The sequence below is a fragment of the Vulpes lagopus genome, chromosome 1, assembly GCF_018345385.1.
Source record: "Vulpes lagopus strain Blue_001 chromosome 1, ASM1834538v1, whole genome shotgun sequence".
Classification (NCBI taxonomy): domain Eukaryota; kingdom Metazoa; phylum Chordata; class Mammalia; order Carnivora; family Canidae; genus Vulpes; species Vulpes lagopus.
In genome coordinates, this window is record NC_054824.1 from 157227467 (window position 1) to 157249739 (window position 22273).

The following is a 22273-nucleotide window of genomic DNA, read 5'->3' on the forward strand; positions in this document are numbered from 1 at the left end:
GAGATCCCACGTAGCAGCTCTGGGTAATTTACACTGCACTTACACCCACGTGAAGTTATTGTTGACACTCTAGGTACTAGAATACCTGCTATGGCTCTTCCTGGTGAAAAGAAATCCTCAGAACATGCCCAGCTTTGATATTTGATCATCTGGCCATAGTTTTCAAAGAATGGGAGTACTGCCTCCTATGGGTATTTTTTAATTTTCACAATTATCAAGAATTCTGCTGACACTGGGAAAGAGCTAGGGGTGCTGGATATCCCAATAGGCACCGGACACAAAAGAATTATCATACATTACATAAAATTTTAGAATATCTATTCAATATTCCTGTAGGTGAATAACATCTGAGCCTAGACTTAATTGCTTTAGATATAAATAATATATATTTTTGCATCTTTTAGAATACAATTGCCATGTGAGTTGAGGGAAGATTATGACAGGTTTTCTAATCCTTTACCAGAGTCATTCATCATTTAAAAAAAATCAAGTTGGTGTTGACAATGCCTCTGATGCTGTTTGAGACACTGATACTGATACGGTATTCCTAACTATTGGTCTTTATGTCCAAAGGTGCAAGTCTCTGATAACCTCATAGCATCCATTAGAGTAGTTTCTCAGCTTTGGAGTTTTATTTCTATTACATATCACTTACCCCTTTGTCTCTGCTTTGCTTTGTAATTAGAGCACTTACTGATTTTTAAAAACACTATGTTTGGTTAGGATATGTTATCTGTGTATTTTACTTTAGAATTAGTAAAGGGGACATTGCAAAAGATGTGTTGCAGAAAGGGGTCATTATGTATAATCATTCTGATATATTACAGTGAATGAAAAATCCAAATTTTACCAATTTAATCATATCATTCATGAAACATGTCTATCTTACCTGTGAGGGTTCAAGGGGCTTTCCCCATCATCTGGAATAAGCAAGAAGACACAAATGATCAGTTGAAAAGGAAAAAAAAAAACTATATGCAGGAGAAAGGTCATCAGTGGTAGGAGTTATTGGGGAAAGTCAGTAAACTGATTTTCAGATGGGTTCATTGTCAAGAGTATATTAGGAACAAGCTCTCTCTGAGAGGTAGGGCCTTTGTTAGGCTAAATTAAACATTTGACAGTATGTAATCTAGAGTTTTCTCATCTTTCTTCTCTTCCCATTCAGTGACAACCTCTTCTTCAACCTCTGGTCCCTGCCTTCAGCCTTTGGGCTACTTTTGGTTATTGTTGATACTGAGATCTTTGGTTCTTGAAACCTATTACTTTGGCACTTGTGGCTCCCTATCATTGCAACCTGTGTCACACTCCCTCCAGTCACTAATTGGGGAGGTTAATCACATAAAAAAATCCATACCAATATAACAAGGACTATTTTCCTTCTCTGGTAACACAAGTGACCAGAGCCTCCTATCTTAATCTAAATGATGGACTCTGAGAGTGGAAACTTTAAATATGGCAGCAGGCCTGTAAACCATCCCATGGATACATAAAAGGGGGAAAGCATCTCATGGCTAAATAAATTTAGAAAATATTCAGTCTGGGATGCCTGGGTGGCTCAGTGGCTGAGCATCTGCCTTTGGCTCAGGGCATGATCCCAGGATCCGGGATCAAGTTCCACATCAGGCTCCCTGCATGGAGCCTGCTTCTCCCTCTGCCTGTGTCCCTGCCTCTCTCTCTCTCTTCCTCTCTGTCTCTCATGAATAAATAAATAAAATCTTAAAAAAAAGAAAATATTAGGTCAAATGAAGATGAACAAGTACATTTATTACAGGGCATTTCTGGGTCTTCAAGGTGATAATGACTATGCATTTTGAATTTGCAGGACATGTATACAGCATTTTCCTATATTTGACCATAGAATCTTAGAAAGTTTAAAATTACCTTGGGACAGGTCAAGGAAAAGTTCCCCATTCTCCCAAATGAGCTTATTTATTATTAAAGATATTGGAGGATGGGTGGCTGCTGGTCTCTCTTCATAGTCTGGAGGATTCTCTAGCAATGTCTCAAAACTAAAGAAAGAATTTGGGGAAAATGCAGGAATAGTGTGATTCCTACATGAGAGTAGGATCTAGAGGGTTAGGAGGTCTTGCCTCTGCCTTCTGGATTTGGTTAAATAAACACAAATGTTACATGGAAGATCTGGTTGTGGCTCTTTAATCTTGAAGCAGAGTGTTACGCTGTGTCTTTTGTCCCACTCGCCCATTCACAGGAAGAGTATATGAAGGAGCTTTAGAAAACCAGCCTCAATGCAATGATGACTGTGGATGGAGAGAGCTCAAAAGTATAGAACAAGAGGTTCTGTCCTTGAGCAGTTAAGAATGGGTGCTGAAAGTCCTCCGTTCACAAAAACTCCATCAGATATAACGGCCATTCTCAGTTACCTGCATTTGAGTCGTCCTGACCCCTCAGGTGCCCAAAGTTACCTTCCATGAGAAATGATGAAGAGACCCATTAGCTTATGAAAAGAGGTTTCTGAGCTCATGGGCTGAGCATCTGAGGCAGACAAAGAAAGACTGTTTTAACATTTAAGAGACAGTTCGCCTCTTATACTCCTAGGCCAGAGCTCCTCCTTTGATGAACAGTCTGGTAAACACAGCTCCCTTATAGAGGGTCTTCATGCATTGGATCTCTTCCCTGCTTCAGTCCAGCATTAGCTCCACACATTTTCATAAGAATATACAGATGTGCTAGAGTATCACACCAGGTCATGACTAATCAGCTGCTCTTCACACCTCTAGCTTTATTTCTCATTTCCTCCACAGCATTTCTGATTCATAGGCACTAACTACCTAACACCATTGATCAATAAATAACCATCACATAAGAGAATTATGATGGAGGAGAACATGACACTTTCCAGTTAGTCCTAGAGATAACTAAGGTTACCTAGACCAGAGGTTCCCAAGTGCCAATGCACCAACTGGCCTCATCAGAATTTGGAGAGGAGGGCTTTTGAGAAACTTGGATTTCTAGGACTATGTCTATGTCTCTCTCTATGAGGAGGATCTGTGCTTTCATAAAGGTGATTCTGATGGGTAGTCAGATTCCAAGATGACTTCTCTTGGGCTAGTTTTCTTTAAATGCAAATTTTTTCAAAAACGAACTACTGATGTTGTAGTTTCACCACTCCTCTCCAAACGATAAGAAAGAAGAAAAGAAGGAGAAGACTTTTTCCTATTTACCTTTTTGTCTGAAGCGCTTTCTTAGCAGAGCCAGGAGTGTCCCACATGTCATCAAACCTATTGCAGAAGCCACTGCTCCACCAAAATAAGTCAGAGATTTTTGGATTGCCAATGGCCCTGCTGCAAAACAAACACACACAGGGCATAAGAACTGTGTTGCACAAAAGACCATCATTCTTCCAGAAGATGTCCCAAGAATTCTGAGATGTGAGATCAAGCATGATCATCAAAGGTCCTGGCACTGTTGACAACATAGCAGGAGAGATCTAGAAGCCACAAAACTACCACACAGAATGGGAAGCAGGGCCTGACTTTATTCCTAATGATTAAATATCAAACATAATGTCCAAAGGATACAGGGGAAGGACCTAATAAAGTGAATAAAATGATTAAAGAAGTAGAAGTTTGGGACACCTGGGTGGCTCAGTGGTTGAGCGTCTTGCCTTCAGCTCAGGGCATGATCCTAGGGTCCTGGGATCGAGAAGTATTACGCAAAGATTATAAAGAAATGAAAGGATTCATTTGACAAATCCGAGCTTTGAAAAAAAGATGTGGTGATTGTCTATACAGTCATTGAATTTAATTCCCACTGCTCTGCAGAAGGCAAGGAGATTCTGCTTGATTTGTCACAAAATATTTATTAATGCAGGGGAAACCCAGTGATGGAAATTAAGACCACTGTCAGAAATGCACAGAAATGAAACACTGATTTTATTATGTTCCTTCTCAAAATGACTTTCTAACCAAAAGGAAAATATACCTTTGCAGGCTGGCATGGGAGTTGACCATTGGCCATTCTCTTGGCATGCTGTTCTCGCTGATCCATTAAGTAACTGGCCCTCCAGACAATGGAAGCTACAGGTTGATCCATAGCTGAAATTTCCCCAAGGATTGGAGCAGTTCATCATGCCTGGCTCAATAATATGCAGCTCAGGGCATTTGATAGCTGCAGGGAAAAAGAATGCAGGAAAAACCAACATGGAGAATGAAGGTAATAGAGATTATGGTTTTGTTTGTAATCTGGCTAGTATTGGCAGCAAATGAGGTAGAATGTAGAAGATCAGAAAGTAGATGAGCCACTCAGAGAATAGTAGCCAAAGAACTAGGATGGGCATATAGCAACATTCAATAAATACCTACTAATGGCTTGATCAATTTACCTATAAAAATACTGTTTTCAAAATTTCACTTCTCAAAAATACTGTTCTAAACGTTATTATTACTACCACTGATAATTAGCTGGCACGTCAGCAGGTGTTTATTAAAATAGAAATTGTTCAGCATAGTTGCCTCTGGAAGTTTGAAGGAAGTAGAGATTGCCACCCTCTTTTAAATTTTCCTTCAGGGAACTTCAGGTTATCGTCCCTAATTTGTAGATGGGAAACTAAAGCTTGGGAAATTAAGTTTAACTCAAATAAACATTATTGAGCAATAGTGACATTTGCAAGGCACTGTCCTGGTCTTTGTGGGGAATCCAACATGGAGGAGACATAGTACTTCACATATGGTGTGACAGCTCTGCCAGAAGTATCATGATGGCTTATCTTTTTAGTTGGACTCCAATTATGAAAATATGGAATGTTTACATTATCACATAGTTAATGGAATTGCAACTTGTATTTGCAAATTCTTATAGTTTGTTTCATGTTCGGCATGCTTGTTTTCATACATTTGGACATTTGCAAATATTTCCTCCTTTATGTATTTGAGGCTAGGGCATTCGCTTGTGACATAGCAAGGGGAGAAGTGACATGCCTGTGGCATGTTACCTCCAACCGGGATTGGTGTAGATTTCATGGAGGAGCTGACATGGAGGTCATTGGGATTGGATGGAATTTCAACAGGCAGGTACAATTTTAAGTGTGAGTGCCAGCTGGAAGATAGCTTCAGAGCTGCCTGTTCCTTTCCCATTACCTTGGCATGTTGGCGTTCCTGCTGTCCATTTTCCTGAAGGTCTGCATCTGAGAGCACTGTCTCCCATGAGTATGAATCCAGCTTTGCATCCAAAGTAGCAAGTGGTATTCAGACCAAAGGTTCCCAGATGGTGCCTACAGGACACTGTTCCTTGCTCTGGAGTGATGAGGGCTGGACACTGAACCTTTAAAGTAGGAGCTGACACTATGCCTGCTGTGAAAACATGTTTCCATTTAGAGAGCTCCCAATAAAACGGAGCATAACAGAGTCAAGACTAACATGCGATAAACTGCCTTCCACTCTCGTAATAAGGGAGGCTCTAGCAAATAGCTCCTCAAGGAAGTTAAGGAAAATTGTTTATCTCAGGTATGGAAAACCAGATGAGAAAAAATACTTAAAAATATTCTTGGAGAAGAGTACTGGGTGGCTCAGTCAGTTAAGCATTCATCTCTTGATTTCGGCTCAAGTTGTGATTTTTAGGGTCATGAGATCGAGCCCTGCAATGAGCTCTGCACTGGGCATGGAGTCTGCTTAAGATTCTCTCTCTCCCTCTCCCTCTATACCTCTTCCCACCCCAAGTGCTTATGCACTTTCTCAAAAAAAAAAAAAAAGGTCTGTCTATCTATCTATCTATCTATCTATCTTTCTATCAACTATCTTTCTATCCTTGGAGAGATAATTCTCTAGACCAGAGGAAGAATAGGGGGTGGGGAATGATCAATGTTACCAATATTTTAAAAAAGTAATAAAAATTGAAGAGTTGGTGCAGAAATGTAAGAAATTTGGTAGAAAGCAAAATATGCATAGGCCAATTGCCTGCCCTTGCTGCTTTGTTGGGAGGTGGCACTATCTGCTGGCAGAAGGTCAGCATGAAATGTGAGGTATGCATGATGCCACTGGCTTTGCCACTAGCTTTCCATATGGCAGAAAGATGCTCAGTGACCTCTCTACACCTCAGTTCCTTGATTTGAGAAATTGGATCAGTGACTCCACCCCTTGTACTCCTCCTGGCAATGAAGCAATGGAGACTATTCAATCGACTCTGTAAAGGTCTCAGAAAAAGAGGTGAAAATTATGAAAGAAAATTTCTACTTAAAAATTAATATATCTTGGGACATGTGGGTAGCTCAGTTGGTTAAGCATCTGCCTTTGGCTTAGGTCATGATCCCGGGTTCCTGGTATCAAGCCCCACGTCAGGCTCCCTGCTCAGCAGGGAGCCTGCTTCTCCCTCTCCCTCTGCTCCTCCCCCTGCTGTTTTTTTCCTCTCTCTCTCTTTCTCATAAATAGATAAAACCTTAAAAGAATCAATATATCTTTTATTCACAAAAATAAGAAGTCCTGTCACACCTTATAAATTTTTTAAATCCATAGGCTATGTTTCCTAGATCTCAATAGATAACTCATTTTAAAATAAGAAAGGGAGCTTTCACAATAACAATATTATGATGTGTACCTGTCAAATAGTAAGAAAGAACTTATATAAGTGTTTGTTATTTTTGAAGAAATTTCTGGAAGAAGAACTGTCTCAGTGAGTGTATACTACTTTACCTTTGCAGATTGGTGCAGGTGCTGTCCATTTTCCCAAAGCTGTGCATTCAACATTATTGAATCCCTCCAGCTTAAAGCCCTTGTTACAGGAGAAATGACAGGTGGAGCCAACGCTGAATTCCTTATGAGTGTCAGAACAAGCCAGGCTTCCTCGCTCTGGAGCAAATAATTCTGGGCATTTGATGGCTGTAGAGTCAAATAAATTCTGTAACAATCTTCAAGCTTATTCAGAAGCTTGGTTTGCACTGAATTCATTCATTCATGTATTCAACAAATATGTATTGAGCACCCATTATATCAGGTATTTTGCCAGGCAGCAGGCATTCCACAATAAATAGCACAGATCGTTTGCTACAGTGGCAGGGGGAGGGATAGTGAGCTCACAAATGAAAGTATAGGTGGAAGTTACAAAAATGAAGAAGTCAAGGTCATACTTAAAACCCACAATTTCATCCTCTTCTCTATGCACTTGTGTTTCAGAGACTGCAAGCCTCCCATGGCTCTCACTATCCTGTCTGGATGGGTGCAGTCCAGGATTCCACTCCTGCTCTTCCTCCTGCCTAGAACTACTTCCTCTTAGATATCCTGCCATCTCCTCAAACTCAGTACATCTAAAAATCAATGACCATCTTCTGTTCTAAACTATTCCCTCCACTTGGATACCCAGAATGTTTTTTTAATACCATAGTTCCACAGCACAAGAAAGCTGAAGCTTCCTGGTCAAGCTAGATTAGTCCCTGGAAATTCTCTGAACTGACTTCATGTATACTTGCCTCTGTTTTTTGGCTCATGCTGCCCTAAATTTCTATTTTCACTGGAAAAAATTCTACCCATTGGATCCTGTAGGATCCAATTGAACACAGCCTCTTGTAGAGCCTCTGCTGCTCACTGCAGCCTGAAGTCTTCTCTGAACACATCCGTTTTTTGTTTGAACTCACATGCTGTCATAACACATGCTGTATTTTCCCTCACTCATTGGATGGAATGCCTCTAAAACCCAAGAGCCAGGGGCACCTCTCTGGCTAAGTTGGAAGACCATGTAGTTCTTGGTCTTGGGGTTGTGAGTTTAAGCCCCACATTGGGTATAGAGATTATTTAAATTGAAAAAAAAAGGAAACTAAAGAAAAAATCCCAAGAGCCATAAAGCTTTGTGTCTTTCACAGTTGACATTACTGGGTCTCAAGAGGTAGTACTCAGCAATCATTTGCCAAGTGGACAAATAAATGAATTTTAATTTAATAACCATTTCCCTCAAAGTTTTTTTTAAGATTTTATTTATTTATTCATGAGACACACACACACACACACACAGAGAGAGAGAGAGAGAGAGAGAGGCAGAGACACAGGCAGAGGGAGAAGCAGGCTCCATACAGGGAGCCCGACGTGGGACTCAATCCTGGGTCTCCAGGATCAGGCCCTGGACTGAAAGCGGCGCTAAACCACTGAGCCACTGGGGCTGCCCTCACTCAAAATTTTTTATAAATTATTATGGTCATATATTTCTGTTAGGATCATGTGTTTGTTTCCATGAAATTCTCTGACATAAGACTATTCTTTATCATCAAATATTTGACAAACTGATTATTCTTTCTTTATATCCAAGTTATTTGAAAGCAATGCCTTGGTCAAGTCAGACTCATTTTGCATAGCATTTTTACCTTTAAAACAAAACAAAATAAAACCTGTTGAAGTCTTAAATAGTGCCTCATAGTAAAGTGATATTTCTGGCCTTTATATATTGGCCCATGTGTTTTTCAGTTATAGGCTATTCACCAAAAGATCATGACTCTTTGCATGAATCCATTCAAATAACCAAAGTAATATACTGAATTTCAGTTTAGAATGCTCACATTTTGAGTAATTAATAACTCCATGTCTGGCAGATCAATTTCATTTACCAAACATTTATTGAATATGTCTATTGATATAAGTCATAGACATTAAACCACCTCTGAACATTTTCACCAAAACAACTTTTTCAGACTCTCTCAGGATTTCATAGTTAAGCCCAAGGAAATGTATGATGTCAGCTGTAGGACAGCGGGGACCTTGTCAGCTCTTTTCAACACTGCATTCCAAGGAATAGGGTCTGGCACTTTGTAAGGGCTCTTAAATGTTTGTCAAATGAATGAATAAGTTAATGAGCACAATTTAATTTGAGTGCATTCTAACGAATGTTTTTATGTCTGAAAATAAACAGGAGGAGTTACTGTTTGAAAAACTTAATTCGTGTGACCTATAGCATTAAATCCCCTTGGGGGCTATTGATTTGGTCTCAATATTGTTAGTCTTGTTCTGACAAGATTGTAGATACAGGTATTTGGGAGTTTTTAATTTTGTTTCTGTGGGATCCCTGGGTGGCTCAGCAGTTTAGTGCCTGCCCTCAGCCCAGGGCGTGATCCTGGAGACCCAGGATTGGGTCCCACGTTGGTCTCCCTGCATGGAGCCTGCTTCTCTCTCTGCCTGTGTCTCCGCCTCTCTCTCTCTCTCTCTCTCTCTCTCTCTCTCTCTCTGTCTCTTATGAATAAATAAATAAAATCTTAAAATTTTTGTTTTTGTTTTTGTACATGAAAGTTTCTAACTCTCTTAGGTAAGAATTAAACTTGTCCAAACAAAGGCCTCTAAATAACTTAAAAATTTTGACTTGAATCAAGTAAGGTAGTATTTTTCCTGACTGAGAAGCAGCCTTGATGAGGTACATAGAAGTCTATAAGGAATGACCTCTTGGATAACTTGAAAAAATAGTCATATTCTTAAGCCTACTGTAAAACTTTACCAAAACCCAAACAATTATAAGAAGAAAAGAAAACAGATAACAGTTGCTTTTATCACATGCTTAGGGTTCTATTTTTATGAACTTCTAAGGCAGTGCTACTACAATGACCCTCACTGATGTTTTCCTGTAATCAGTGAGGTAAGCGCATACAATTGCATGTAAATTCATGAATCATTAGGTTCACTGGTCCTTGGTCATCAACTGACAGCAGAGGGCCCAAGAACTGGTGTTCCAGCTAAAAAGGAAATATCTTTGGAACCAATCAAAAAGGAAATCTCACATTGCACTCCGAAATGAGTGACTGAGTGGTCCACCTGCTACAATGTCCTGCTAACTCAATGGCCCTCAAGCCCCTCTGATATATAGCCTAGATCCACAAAACTCTATGCAAAAATCAGTGTTCTGGGGTCAAAGCTGAAGGGTTAAAACTTATGGATTCAGGCATGTGGGAAAAGAAGAGAAATGATTTGTCTAAATCCAGAAAATAAATTTGGAGAATGAGATGAAAGCACAAGCACAAAAACTGGAGCTCAAGATCAGGCTCAGACAAGGCTGCCAGTTTTGAAGCCCACAGTCATCTCAAGTTGCCATCCACAGTCAGGATTGGCTCTTGGCCCTGAGCAGGGCTGTGGGGTGCTTGCAGGAGATAACAGGAAACAGGAGCTTTGGAGGTTATAGGTGTAACAACTACATTGGTTACATACGTGATTTAAAATTTTAGTGAGATAATTTTTGGCATTTTAAATTCTTTAGCCTTAATGCAGAATGTGGGAAAATATAGCCTATGGTAAATGTTGATGGAATAAATGAACAAGCAAATGAGAAATAAGTGGGGAAGTATGAGCCCTTAGCGTTGTCCCCCATAGTGTTCTAGATTGATGGCAGCATTCTATGTTTTCAACCTCAGAACTCCTGACCAGGGAAGAGAGTTCAGACATTAGCTCTTCCACTCCTCTCCTTTTGGAATCTAGAAAACTGAAGCCCACAGAGTGTGATGTGACTTATATGGCACAGGATTTGGGGAAGAGCAATATAGGTATTTGGGTATTAATCTAGTGTTCACTCCACAAGAAGGAATAAACAATATTTCAGCTATTTTTTCACACATTAATAGATTTCTACCAACACATTCTCTTGTCTGATTGCTAGGCATTGCCATTTCTGAAGTTCATTTCAGCCCTTAGAGTGGCAGCCTGGCTGCTGGCCAGTAGAAAAGAACACACAGAGACTGACCAGGGATGTTATGGACACTGCCACTGGGTGGCAGTGCAGTGTCAAAACTAGCTTAGAATCAGGGAGACCTGGGTTGGAATCCAGCTCCATACTTCCCAGCTCTTTGGCCTTTGCCTGCTATGGATCCTCTCAAATCCTCCATTACTTTTTCTTTAAAAGGGGATCATAAAAACCATGTTGTGTGGATCTAATGAGATTCTATCTATGAAATAGCTAGTACTTATCACACAAGCAATAAGCATTAGTTATTAGTGCTGGTTTTATTATTACTGAGTACACAGAACAATAAATTGGACCAATGATGTCTTTTGAAAGTAAATGTGAGCTGTGCATTAATTACTTCAGTAAACTTTTAGAGTACACTAAATGCTAAGGACTGTGTTAGTCAGATGTTTTTGGGGAAACAAAGATAGTAGGATCCAGCTCCTGCCTTTGAGGATCCTCCAATTTACTGTCAATAGGGTTTGTGCTCGAGTAAATTTAACCAGTAAATGATAAGTTGCATCTGAGCAAGAATTTGTCACATAGTCACTTCTGTCTACTTGCTGCAAAGGATACAAAGATGAAGAAGATATGGTTCCTGCCCTAGAGAACCTCATAGCCCATGTGGAGGCAGAGCCAGGACAGAAGTGCACAAGTAGCCTGTGAGGTCCTCAAGGGGCAGGGATGACATCTCATCCATCCCTGCATAAGCTCAGTGTGTGTGGCTTCAGTGGTGCTCACTGAAGGTGAATGTAGGAAGGAATAGTCAGTGGAAAAACACTTTATAAGGAAGTAAAAGTCCAGTGACAGCTGAGCTTTGTCACTTACTAAGGGTGTGAGTTGCAACAAGTTACTTAACCTCCCTGAGCCTCTGCTTCCTCATCTAGGAAATGGAGAGAACATTGCCTTTCCCCATTATTTCAGAATGGTGGCAAACATCAAATGTCATAGTGATATTAAAGTATATATGAAACTGAAATGTTTAAAGTTATAGGAATATTCAGAGAGCAAGACAGAAATTACTATGCTTTGTGGAGAGTGTGTTTCTTTTAGCTTAAGAACAGTTTTACACGAATCCCTGGTGATTTCTCCTTCTATAATATTAGCTGAGAAGCCATAAGAAAGGAGAGATCCATGATCCTACCTTCACATGTTGGTGAGGAGCCTGTCCAATGTCCAGATGGAGTACAATCCAATATTTCTGGTCCAGATAAAGAGAATCCTTCATCACAGGTGAATCGACATGTGGACCTATAACTGGAATTTCCAAGAGGCTGGACACAGGTCATTGTTCCATTGTGAGGGCTTAGCAGAGGTGTGCAGCTCATGGCTATCATGGGTACAGTAGACAGAGGAGAGAAGGGGTCATTTTAGAACACAGCAACCTGAAATTAGTGTATATGTACACATAGGGGCAGTATTTGGTTATAAATGATTGTTTGAATTTCATGCTGTTTTATCACCAGTTAGAGGTCTTGGGCATATAAAATAGCAGCAGCTAACAGTTGATTGGCATCCTGAAACCTTCGCACACAAAGAGCTTTAGAGGCTATTCTAAAAGGGAGCTGGTGGTTTGGAAATATAGTGATGCAGCTCATTTCAGGTGTCCCTGGACAGGCATGGAAGTAGCTGCTTCCTGGACACCAAAAGACCTAATGACCTTGCCAAAAAGCAGTGACAAATGATTGGAAATAGGAAAACGAAGTAAAATACTTTCTCCCCTCACAAAAGCTCTTTTCCCCAACTAAGGTATAGAAAGAATCTGGGTCCAAATATTAGTTGTGTTCCTTACCAGCAATGGGTCTCTAGACCTTTCTGAACTTCAGTTGTTTCATCTACGAAATTGGAAAAATAATACTTCTTGCCTTGCAGGGATCCTTAGTTATATAAAATATAAGTTAATTAAATCATATGTAAAAATTAAATTTAAAAATATTTTTAAAATCATGGATACATAGTAGGCACATAATATAACTGGCCATCTGCAAATACTCTTCCCATCAGTGTCATCCTATGACCAGCTCCAGTGACTCTACTTGTTCACTTATAAAAAAGGTAAATTAGATCTCATGGTTCTTTACCACAGTTTACAAATATGGAGTTTGAAGTGCTAGGGGACTTGCTTGGGTTGGAGGTCATGCTTTGTGACTTTGGGCAAGTCACTTAACCTCTCTGGGCCTCAGTATCTAAAATGTGGAGAATGGTATTGCACAGCTTCCCAAAAATTTTTACAAGGTTCAAAAGCAAAAACACTGTATATAAATGTTAATAGCTGTTGAGATATCCCGGTGCCAATTAATTAAGCTATAATGCCCAGGTTCAACATGTTGACATTAAAAAATGAAGACTAAAAGAATGCATGGTTTAGGGGTTTCCTCTTCACTGTTTAGTCTGATTAACTTTTGTATGGCTTTAGACCAAAGTTGCTGACAGTAGAGTTGAACCTGGGGCCATTCTTCTGTCACTGACTTGAACTGCTTGAGGTTCCAAGAGTACTTTTTATATCTTTCTCTTTCCTCCCCCTCTCCTTTTGCAGCTACATTTCCCTCAACCTGATCAACTTCTCCAAAGACTTAGTCATTTTCTGCCACTTGAAACATCTTTTATTCAGTATATGTGTGTGTGGTGGGAGAGAGGAGAGGAGACAACTCAAGAAGCTCGTAACCTGTAAGGACATATTGGGAGAGTCTTGGGGCCATGGAATCCATCTCCAGCTATTTTGTGGCCTTGCCTTTGATAGCTGGGGTGCATATCAGAGGGCAACAGGGCGAAGCGGACATTGAAAAGGGAAATTGTCTGATAACACTCTCTCAGAAGTCTTACAACAGCTAGAGGGTTGCAAGCCTCATGTACCTTCCTGCCCAGCCCACATTTGGGTATTTCACTTGATGCTCACCCAGCAACAATAGGAGAAAGTTCAGTTAGAGTAAACAAAGAGCTAAAAGCAGAAGGGAACTGGAAGGTCACAGGAAGCCATGGTGAGTGTCAACCTCCTTGCTGTGAAACACCCACAGGCAGGACAGTATGGGGCAATGAACTATAAACTCTGATTACTGTGATAGAATTCTGTGGAAGTATTCTAATCAGTGTGATCACTTTCCTCAGGGATTCTGAGTTCTTCCCTAAAGCTCATGGACTTTGTAATATATCCAGGCTTCAGTGTAGCCAGTATTAAAGCAGAGAAGTCAAGGTCACAAGCCTCACTCTGATCTTTCCAGACCGTGCTTGCAGGGTGTACTCAACCCCAGCACCAGTGGCTTGCCATGCTCTCTGGTGCCTGGAAATGAAAAATGTCCAATGAATTCTGTTGAATTCATTCATTCATTCACTCATTTATTCACTGTTGACCTAACTTAACAGTGGGGTGTATGTGTGTGTGTGTGTGTGTGTGTGTGTGTGTGTGAACACACTGGTGTGTGACCTGAATAGCAAGTGGTTTCCTCTTCATTAAAAACATGTCTACCTGCTTTCACTCAGATGTTAAAAGTCTGTACAAAGTGAAAGGCAAAGGCAAACAATGCAGAATTATCTAGTATTTTACCGATTTGATTTTATCATTAAAATTGCATATGCATCATAAAAATACTAATTGCATAGAGGGAAAAGTGAACGGGAAAAATATTGGAAGAATTCATATAAGAATGCTAACCATGCCTATTTCAGGCTGTATTTAAGAGGATTTTTTCTTTTTTTTCTTATATTTCTGTTGCTTTTATGAATGAAAATCTTGCTTCATAAAAGTGATATTGCCAGGGCACCTGGGTGGCTCAATGGTTGAGTATCTGCCTTTGGCTCAGGTCGTGTTCCTGGGGTCCTGGGATCGAGTGCCGCATCAGGATCCTTGTGAGGAGCCTGCTTCTCCCTCTGCCTATGTCTCTGCCTCTCTCTGTGTGTCTCTCCTGAATGAATAAATAAAATTGTTTAAAAAATAAAAACAAAGTGATATTGGCATAAATTTAACTGAAGAATTTGGCACATTGAGTGGAGAAAGGAATGGGGAGTATAAAAAGTGTATCTGCTCTTCAGATCCCAAACACAAGTGACTAGAACCAGTTCTATTTCATAAAATATTGGCAGACTATCCTGGCTTTCTTTTTGGTCAAGTACAATGCAGATTTACATCTTGAGGCTGAATGTGCATGTTTTATTTTCTGAGGATTCTATAATCTTGCATTTAGAGAAAATCTTCCTCTTTTCATCACTCTTCACTTAGTATCCTGAGTGTATTTCTCCATTCCTACACAGAACTTGGAGGATGTTTGCAGCCAGGCAGCTATGAATTTTGCCCCTCTCATTGCACTATTATACCTGTAGGTTGCCCCCATTCCGCCATATACTCCGTGGTTCCTAGGAACAAAGTGCCGGGTCAGCCTTGGGACAACCATCCTGAAGCTATTTTTTTCCTTCTGGCCTCCTTTCTAGACACTGTTTTTAGCCAAGAGAACGGTGTACCTGGCTTATGATAGAAGCCCCCAGGTTCTACAGTAGGGGCCATTCCCTGTCTCCTATTGCCAAGCATTGTGCTGCTCGTGTTATATGCCTGGCCACTAAAGGCACCTGCATTTGGAATCAGTGAGTTATAGGATGAAAGTGTTTGTTAATTTTCCAGTCCATTTCAAGCTTCTGGTCCTTAGACAGTCACCACCACTAAAATATAGCCTTTTAAAATACAGCCTACAATTGATTACAAGATGCCAGAAAGAATTCACCTTACCTTGACATTCTGGGGGAGGAGCACTCCAGTTCCCTGTACCCGAGCATTGCAGCATGCTTGCTCCCACCAGGAGTAAGCCTTCATCACAGGTGAAGCTGCAGGTTGATTGGTACCTAAAGGCACCAAATGGGTGGGAGCAGTTCACCTGGGCCTTGTTTGGAGCCAGAAGATCCTGGCACTGCAGAGCTACGAGGTGAGGAAGTAAGAGAGTGAGGACAGAGTAATACACAAGTACTCATTGGTTTTCACCCTTTTATTCTTTCTAGTGCCAAGAATGGATATTTCTGAATGGGGTGTGTTTAAACTGGAGGATGAGAAAAGCATCCATCACAATGGCACGTGAAGGATTTTATAAGGAAAATTCTAAGCCATTGTTAAGTATTTTCGCAAGATGCATGAATGACTTTTAAAAGATTATGCTTTTGGACCCATGAATGTATGCTAAGAATGTAGTCAAGATGGATATCAAAAAATCAATTCAGAGGTTTTTTTTAGTGAAACATTACTTGTAAGAGCAAAATATTGAAAATGAACACGAATGCCACTAATCAGAAGCTGAAAATAAATTATGGCGGGTCGATGAAAGGAATATTAAAGGTCACTAGTAATGATATATTCCACCTAGATATGGGAGGTGTCTCGATGTACAATGTTCAGTGAAAAAGCAGAATAAAAATTATATATATATATATGCTGTGATATCAAGCATATAAAATAGAAGGTCATAGAGAACAGGTGTATTCTAATACATTGTTTTTTCGCATCTTAAAGATGGAAACAATAATTGTAACTATCTTATGGAGATAGACTATAAAGTCCTCAATAAATATTATCTGCAGGTAGCAGCAAGCAGCCGCAGCTATGGTGGTAATAGATAGTAATGATACTATTAAAAGTACACATAGTTGCAGACCCTGACCATCATAGCAGAAAACACCTGGAAAACCTGGCAAGGGAGTTATTGAGACCATATCTTGGGAAGTTTAAGAGAGTATCCAACTATCCCTGGAGTGTGATGACATTTACATGCCTGGAGACAAAAATGGCCCCAGCGATCCCTTAAGATCCCTTCCTCTCTTTTAAGCACAGCAAAGGGCCCTTCTGTGTCTTTGTCTCTCTGACAATACATTCACAACACATCCCATTCCCTCACCATAGTGGCGCATGGTCATCTACTCCCTCACTGCCTCCTTTTTTGGTTTTTCTATTTTCTTATTGCAGTAGAATATGCATAGTATAAAATTTTCCATGTACCACTTCACTGTTTTTAAGTACACAGTTCACTAATAAAAAGTAACACATCGTTGTGCAGCCGCCACCACCAGCCGGCTACAGATCATTTGTCATCACCTCACACTAAAACTCCATCCTCATTAAACAGGAACTCCTCATTTCCCCTCCTCCCAGCCCCTGGCAACCGCTCTTCTACTTTCTCTATGATTTTGACTACTCTAGGGACTTCATGAGTGCATTCATACCTTATCCTTATCCGTCTTTTTATGACCAGCTTGTTTCACTTAGTAGAATGTCCCTGAGGTTCATCCATGTTATTACATATGTCAGAATCTCCTTCCTTTTCAAGGCTACATAATATTTCACCGTACATATAAACCACATTTGGCTTATCCTTTCATCCACTCATGGACACTTTGGGTTGTTTCTACATTTTAACTATTATAAACAATGTTGCTATGGACATGAGTGTATAAATCCCTTTCTCTCTTTGCAACCCTGCTTTCAAATCACTGCCTCGTTTTTAAATCAGGGTTTACTTAGATCCAGGGGATTCATATAAACTGCCCCGGGAGCCCAGTAAATAGCAACGTGAAATGCCAACACTGCCTTCCTGGGGCATGTCTTCTGTGTGCAGTAACCCTCATAAAAATAACCCTAGTGACTTCCCTATGCCTTTAATCTGTAAGAGCAAATATGAAAAGGTGAACTATTGAAAGATGACTTTGTAAAATCAGATCACAGACATATGATATATAAGGTAATGTTATTATTATTTTGCATACATTTGCAAAACTCATAGCAGTTTTAAGCTTGCTTAAACTTAAACTTGCTTGTAAAACACACATTAATTCACAGCCACAAATACTCCTATTTTACAAGAGGCCCTGAACTTCAGAGAGATCAAAAGCTTGTTGCCAGGAAATGACAGAACTAGATCAAATGCCTTGCCCATTACTCTTCTACCTTCCCACGTCATTGCTCATGCATCATTCCTCCTTCCTCCCAACCCCCAACTCCTTCATGCCAACCCACTCTATCAACCAGCACAAGCCTCACATTGAATTCTAATATGCTGTCCTGAACATGTGCTTTGCCCAGGCTTTCATCCCTAGGGCAGCACAAAGAGGGCCTGGCACTAGTAGTTCTTAGTGAATGTCTGACGAATAAATGAATGACTTCTAAATGTAGGTGTGATGCCTTTCATGAAATGAGAGATGCAGAAGGAAAGTTCCAATGTCACAGTACCTTGACAGGTAGGGGCTGGTGCTGTCCACTGTCCCAAGTCAGTACACTGGACTAGGTCAGCTCCTTCCAGCCTGAAACCCTCAGCACAATGGAAGCGACAGCTGGTGTTATACTGAAATGCTCTCGAGGATGGGGAGCAATCCATGCTTCCATGAACAGGACTCTTCAGTGGCCCACAGGCAACAGCTAAATAGAGAAAGTTGTCATCTGAAACTGGGTAATGGAAAGGCTCAGTTCCTTCTCAGGAGAGCCTTTCAAGAGATGCAGCTTTCCTACCCATATTATCAATATGTTCAGAAACCTGAATCCTCCCTTTACCATAAGGGAAACTGCCTGGATCACTGTCCTATGACCTCTTTGCCTGAATCACTCCCCTGCCCTTTGATCTCAGCTTAGACTTCACTGTCCTTGGGAGGCTGTTCCTGCCCACCCCAGCTGAGGGGTAGGGACTCCTCTAGTGAGCTCTAATGTCTAGTGAGTCTGCACTGTGCAGGCACTACTGTACTGCTGCCCCTTGGACCACTTGAGCTTGGGCTCAGTCATTTATACTTATATCCCAGGGCCTGGCAGGTACTTGGTACATCAAAGGTACTCTTTAAATATTTATTGGTGATATTTGTGGAATTGGATATGGAAAGAGTAGATACAGAACAGGCTGGACTTTCAAGGGAAAAGCTGGAATAACATAGCTTATTGTTGACACACTATTAATTGCCTAGGCTTATAAAATGATCCTGAGTGGGCCATGTCTCTGAAACACAGGATGTCATCCTCATCAGACTCAATTGCCAAAGTGAGTGCAGCCCAAGGGGAGTTCCTGCACAAAATAAAGCCCTGAGTGACCTCAGTTCTGATAAAGACTGGTTTCCTCATGTGCTTCCTTGATAAAGCATTTTGTCTCCAGGCTATTCCTGTTTTTTTTTTTTCATAGTGTGAAGACCCCCATCAAACCTGGGGCTTAGACCTTTGCTTTTTATAGAACTGGGGCCTCTAAGAACCAAAGATCCTCTAGTGCTTCTCTCTTCCTTTACAGATGAGAAAAGTGGGGTTCAGAAATGTTAAGTTATTTCCCTAAGGTCTTATATCTTATATCTGTAGCAGGGCTGGGCTTGTAATCTAGGTCTTCTGGGCACTCACTGATCCAATCCTCAATTTCCCCCCTTTCTGCCTTATGAGCTGAGGGTATGAGGCAACTGTACAGAATTCAGTTTTGTGCTCTTGTGCAACTGTGAAGGGTTGCATCACAGCCTCTGCCACTGCAGTGTGCTTCCCTCCATAGTCAAAGCCACCTCCAAAAGACCATGGGGAAGCCCCCTCTTTGTCCTAATAGCCAGCGTTCTGACTTCCTCTCAAGTAGAGGACTTGTCCCACAGCCTATATTACCAATAAGTCAGGAATGGGAAAAAAGGCAGAAATCTAATGCCTAGTCTAATGCTAGCTACTTTACACCTGCTAGTTAATTGTGTACTGTTTATATATTTCATTCTCACAAAAGCACCTGACAATTCTTAGCTCATTTCATGGATGAGAAAAGCATGCTTCCTGGAGGTTGGGAAACCTGTTCAAGTGTCAGTCTGGAGGGGGCTATCCTGAGCTGAAGAGCCCCTGATCTTTCCACAGTGCCATAACCCTATCCCGGGTGGAAGGGGGCAACTAAAGGAAACTCCTACCCTCACAGGCTGGTGGGGGTGCAGTCCACTGGCCAGAGCGAGTACAGTGGAGTGAGGCCCAGCCCCTCACTTGATAACCTGGTTCACATTCAAATTTGCATCTGGAGCCATACGCAAAGGCAGCGAGGGGATGAACACAGTCCATGGTTCCTTTGCTAGGGGCTTCCAGGAGTGGACACTGCACAACTGCAGAGAAGAACCAGGGAGAGAGAGAAAGATACTAAGGAAGGAGAAAACCAGGCCCACAGTGGGGGAGCAGTGATAAAACTACTTCAGGAAATCCAGGTAGACCTAGGAAACTCTAAGGGTCTCTCCCGATATTTGTCCAGAATTGGAGGACCAGTCCACAGGGTAATCTTAATCTTTAAAGAAAAGAGTCTTCCAAGCTTTTTCCTAATGTCCTCTCTTCCTTTTACCTCTATAAACCTGTCCAGGTAGGTCTTCTACACAGATGTAGATGCCATCCTTTCCTTCTTGAGAGAAATTTATGAATGGAGCCATTCTGTAACTGTTTGAGTGGGGAGTGGGGCTGTGAGTTTGGGAGAAGGGAGGACTTCTAAATTTAGTTTTTAGTGAAGTCAGACTCTTGTTTTTCTGGTGCCTGACACCCTTTTCCTATCCCAGATGTACCCAATGTACTGAGTGGCACGTGGAAGGAGAGTCAAGTTGTGACAGTTCAGGAAAACTTCTCCATAGCTGGCCACTGTCATCGGTACTCACAGCAAGAACTGGGTGCAGTGAACATTACACACCCTCAGCTGCTGGAAACTCACCTTCACACACTGGGGCTGCAGCCGTCCACATCCCTGAGGCTGTGCACTGTACCACCTCTGGCCCAACTAATGCAAATCCCTCTTCACAACTAAAGTGGCAGCTGGATTGATACTGGAATGCTTCGACAGAGTGAAGACAGTTCATGCTTCCTTGCTCAGGAGTCTTTAGGGGTGGACACTGGGTAGCTACAAACAACCACAGAGCAATAGCATGAGCCCTTGGGTTATGCTCCGCACCTGAGAAACCTCAGGATGCTAGAGCAGCTATCTATACCTATCCTACAGGACAAGGTGATACACTGGGCTGGTTAAATGGTATTTTTAACATAAAGGATCCAAACATCCTTATTTTTTATTTACTTTTTAGTTTTAAAAAGACTTATTTATTCATGAGAGACAGAGACAGAGATATAGGCAGAGGGAGAAGTAGGCTTCATGCAGGGAGCCTGATGTGGGACTCGATCCCAGAGTCCTGGGATGATGCCTTGAGCCAAAGGCAGATGCTCAACCACTGAGCCACCCAAGCGTCCCAGTCATTTACTTTTTAAAGAAGCAAGGTAAGGGGCACCTGGGCGGTTTAGCTGCTTAAGTGACTGCCTTTGGCTCAGGTCATAATCCCAGGGTCGTGGGATGAGCCCCAAATTGGGATTGGCTCTCTGCTCTGTAGGGAGTCTACTTCTCCCTCTCCTACTGCCCCCACTCATGCTTTCTCTCTCTCTTCAATAAAGAAAAATTTTTTAAAAAAATAAAGAAGCAAGCAAAGTAAAATGATCAAATTAATAATACTCAGCCCTAAATCCTCATTATTATACTCTGCTTTGCAATTAACAAAGAGAGGTAGATCCCTTTGTGATGCTTTTTCCTGAGAATCAAAAATTATGCTGATTATCTCACTATAGATACAAAACATCATGAAAACCAGTATTAGTGTTATTCTCATTGATGGATAATAGTAAAAATCAGAATTCCCCATCTAATGCAGAGACTCACTACTTCCCATGCTTTTAATGGAGAAAGCTTTTTTCCCCTCTGAAATTCTAGTTATCAGTGAAGATAGAAAGAATAGACTCTACATACCTACACATCGTGGTGGCTTATTTGTCCAGGTTCCAGAAGCCAAGCATTCCAGCTTGCTGGGTCCATTCAATTCGTACCCTTCAGTGCAGTAGAAGCTGCACTCTGAATTGAAAGAGAAGTTTCCTAGAGGGTGGCTGCAGTTCATGAGCACATGCTGTGGAAGATCAAAATCCCCACACTCTCTGACTGTAGGGACAAAATATTGATTTTTTTAAATTGCAGGTTTAAAGACAGTGTAAGTTTTCTATAAGTTGGAAGCTATTTGTATAACCCTCTTAACCCTGTCTTTCTAACCCAACCTGGTCACCTTTCCTTGGTTCCTATGTATTGACTACATCTTGGGAAATAATCAGTCTTTTACTGGTTTTTACTTTAAGTGAGCAAAATCAGCCTTTGTTTTGCTTCCTTTATGTTTCCCTTTTACCTTTTAGGATTTTCTGAGCAAATGTTCTTTTTTTTTTTAAATTAATTTTTATTGGTGTTCAATTTACCAACATACAGAAAAACACCCAGTGCTCATCCCGTCAAGTGTCCACCTCAGTGCCCGTCACCCATTCCCCTCCAACACCTGCCCTCCTCCCCTTCCACCACCCCTAGTTCGTTTCCCCGAGTTAGGAGTCTTTATGTTCTGTCTCCCTTCCTGATATTTCCCAACATTTCTTTTCCCTTCCTTTATATTCCCTTTCACTATTATTTATATTCCCCAAATGAATGAGAACATACACTGTTTGTCCTTCTCCGATTGACTTATTTCACTCAGCATAATACCCTCCAGTTCCATCCACGTTGAAGCAAATGGTGGGTATTTGTCATTTCTAATTGCTGAGTAATATTCCATTGTATACATAAACCACATCTTCTTTATCCATTCATCTTTCGATGGACACCGAGCTGAGCAAATGTTCTAATGAAATGTTTTACCC

The 22273-nt window shown here is 41.0% G+C and overlaps 1 protein-coding gene across 3 annotated transcripts in view; it reads right to left on the reverse strand.

Annotated features, from left to right (window-relative positions):
• Positions 1 to 22273, reverse strand: part of LOC121489576 (selectin P) — a 39266-nt gene that overhangs the window by 1851 nt on the left and 15142 nt on the right. Inside the window, exons 5-15 of one of the 3 annotated variants that reach the window (XM_041752772.1) lie at positions 21351 to 21536; positions 20274 to 20459; positions 19501 to 19686; positions 17831 to 18016; positions 15350 to 15535; positions 11780 to 11965; positions 6645 to 6830; positions 5097 to 5306; positions 3943 to 4128; positions 3183 to 3302; positions 890 to 920 (exon numbers count right to left, since the gene is read on the reverse strand). In XM_041752772.1, the coding sequence (XP_041608706.1) occupies positions 890 to 920; positions 3183 to 3302; positions 3943 to 4128; positions 5097 to 5306; positions 6645 to 6830; positions 11780 to 11965; positions 15350 to 15535; positions 17831 to 18016; positions 19501 to 19686; positions 20274 to 20459; positions 21351 to 21536 (1849 nt within the window). Of the gene's footprint in view, positions 1 to 889; positions 921 to 3182; positions 3303 to 3942; positions 4129 to 5096; positions 5310 to 6644; positions 6831 to 11779; positions 11966 to 15349; positions 15536 to 17830; positions 18017 to 19500; positions 19687 to 20273; positions 20460 to 21350; positions 21537 to 22273 lie in introns of all 3 variants that reach the window. The other 2 variants (XM_041752763.1, XM_041752782.1) reach the window with 2 other exon arrangements.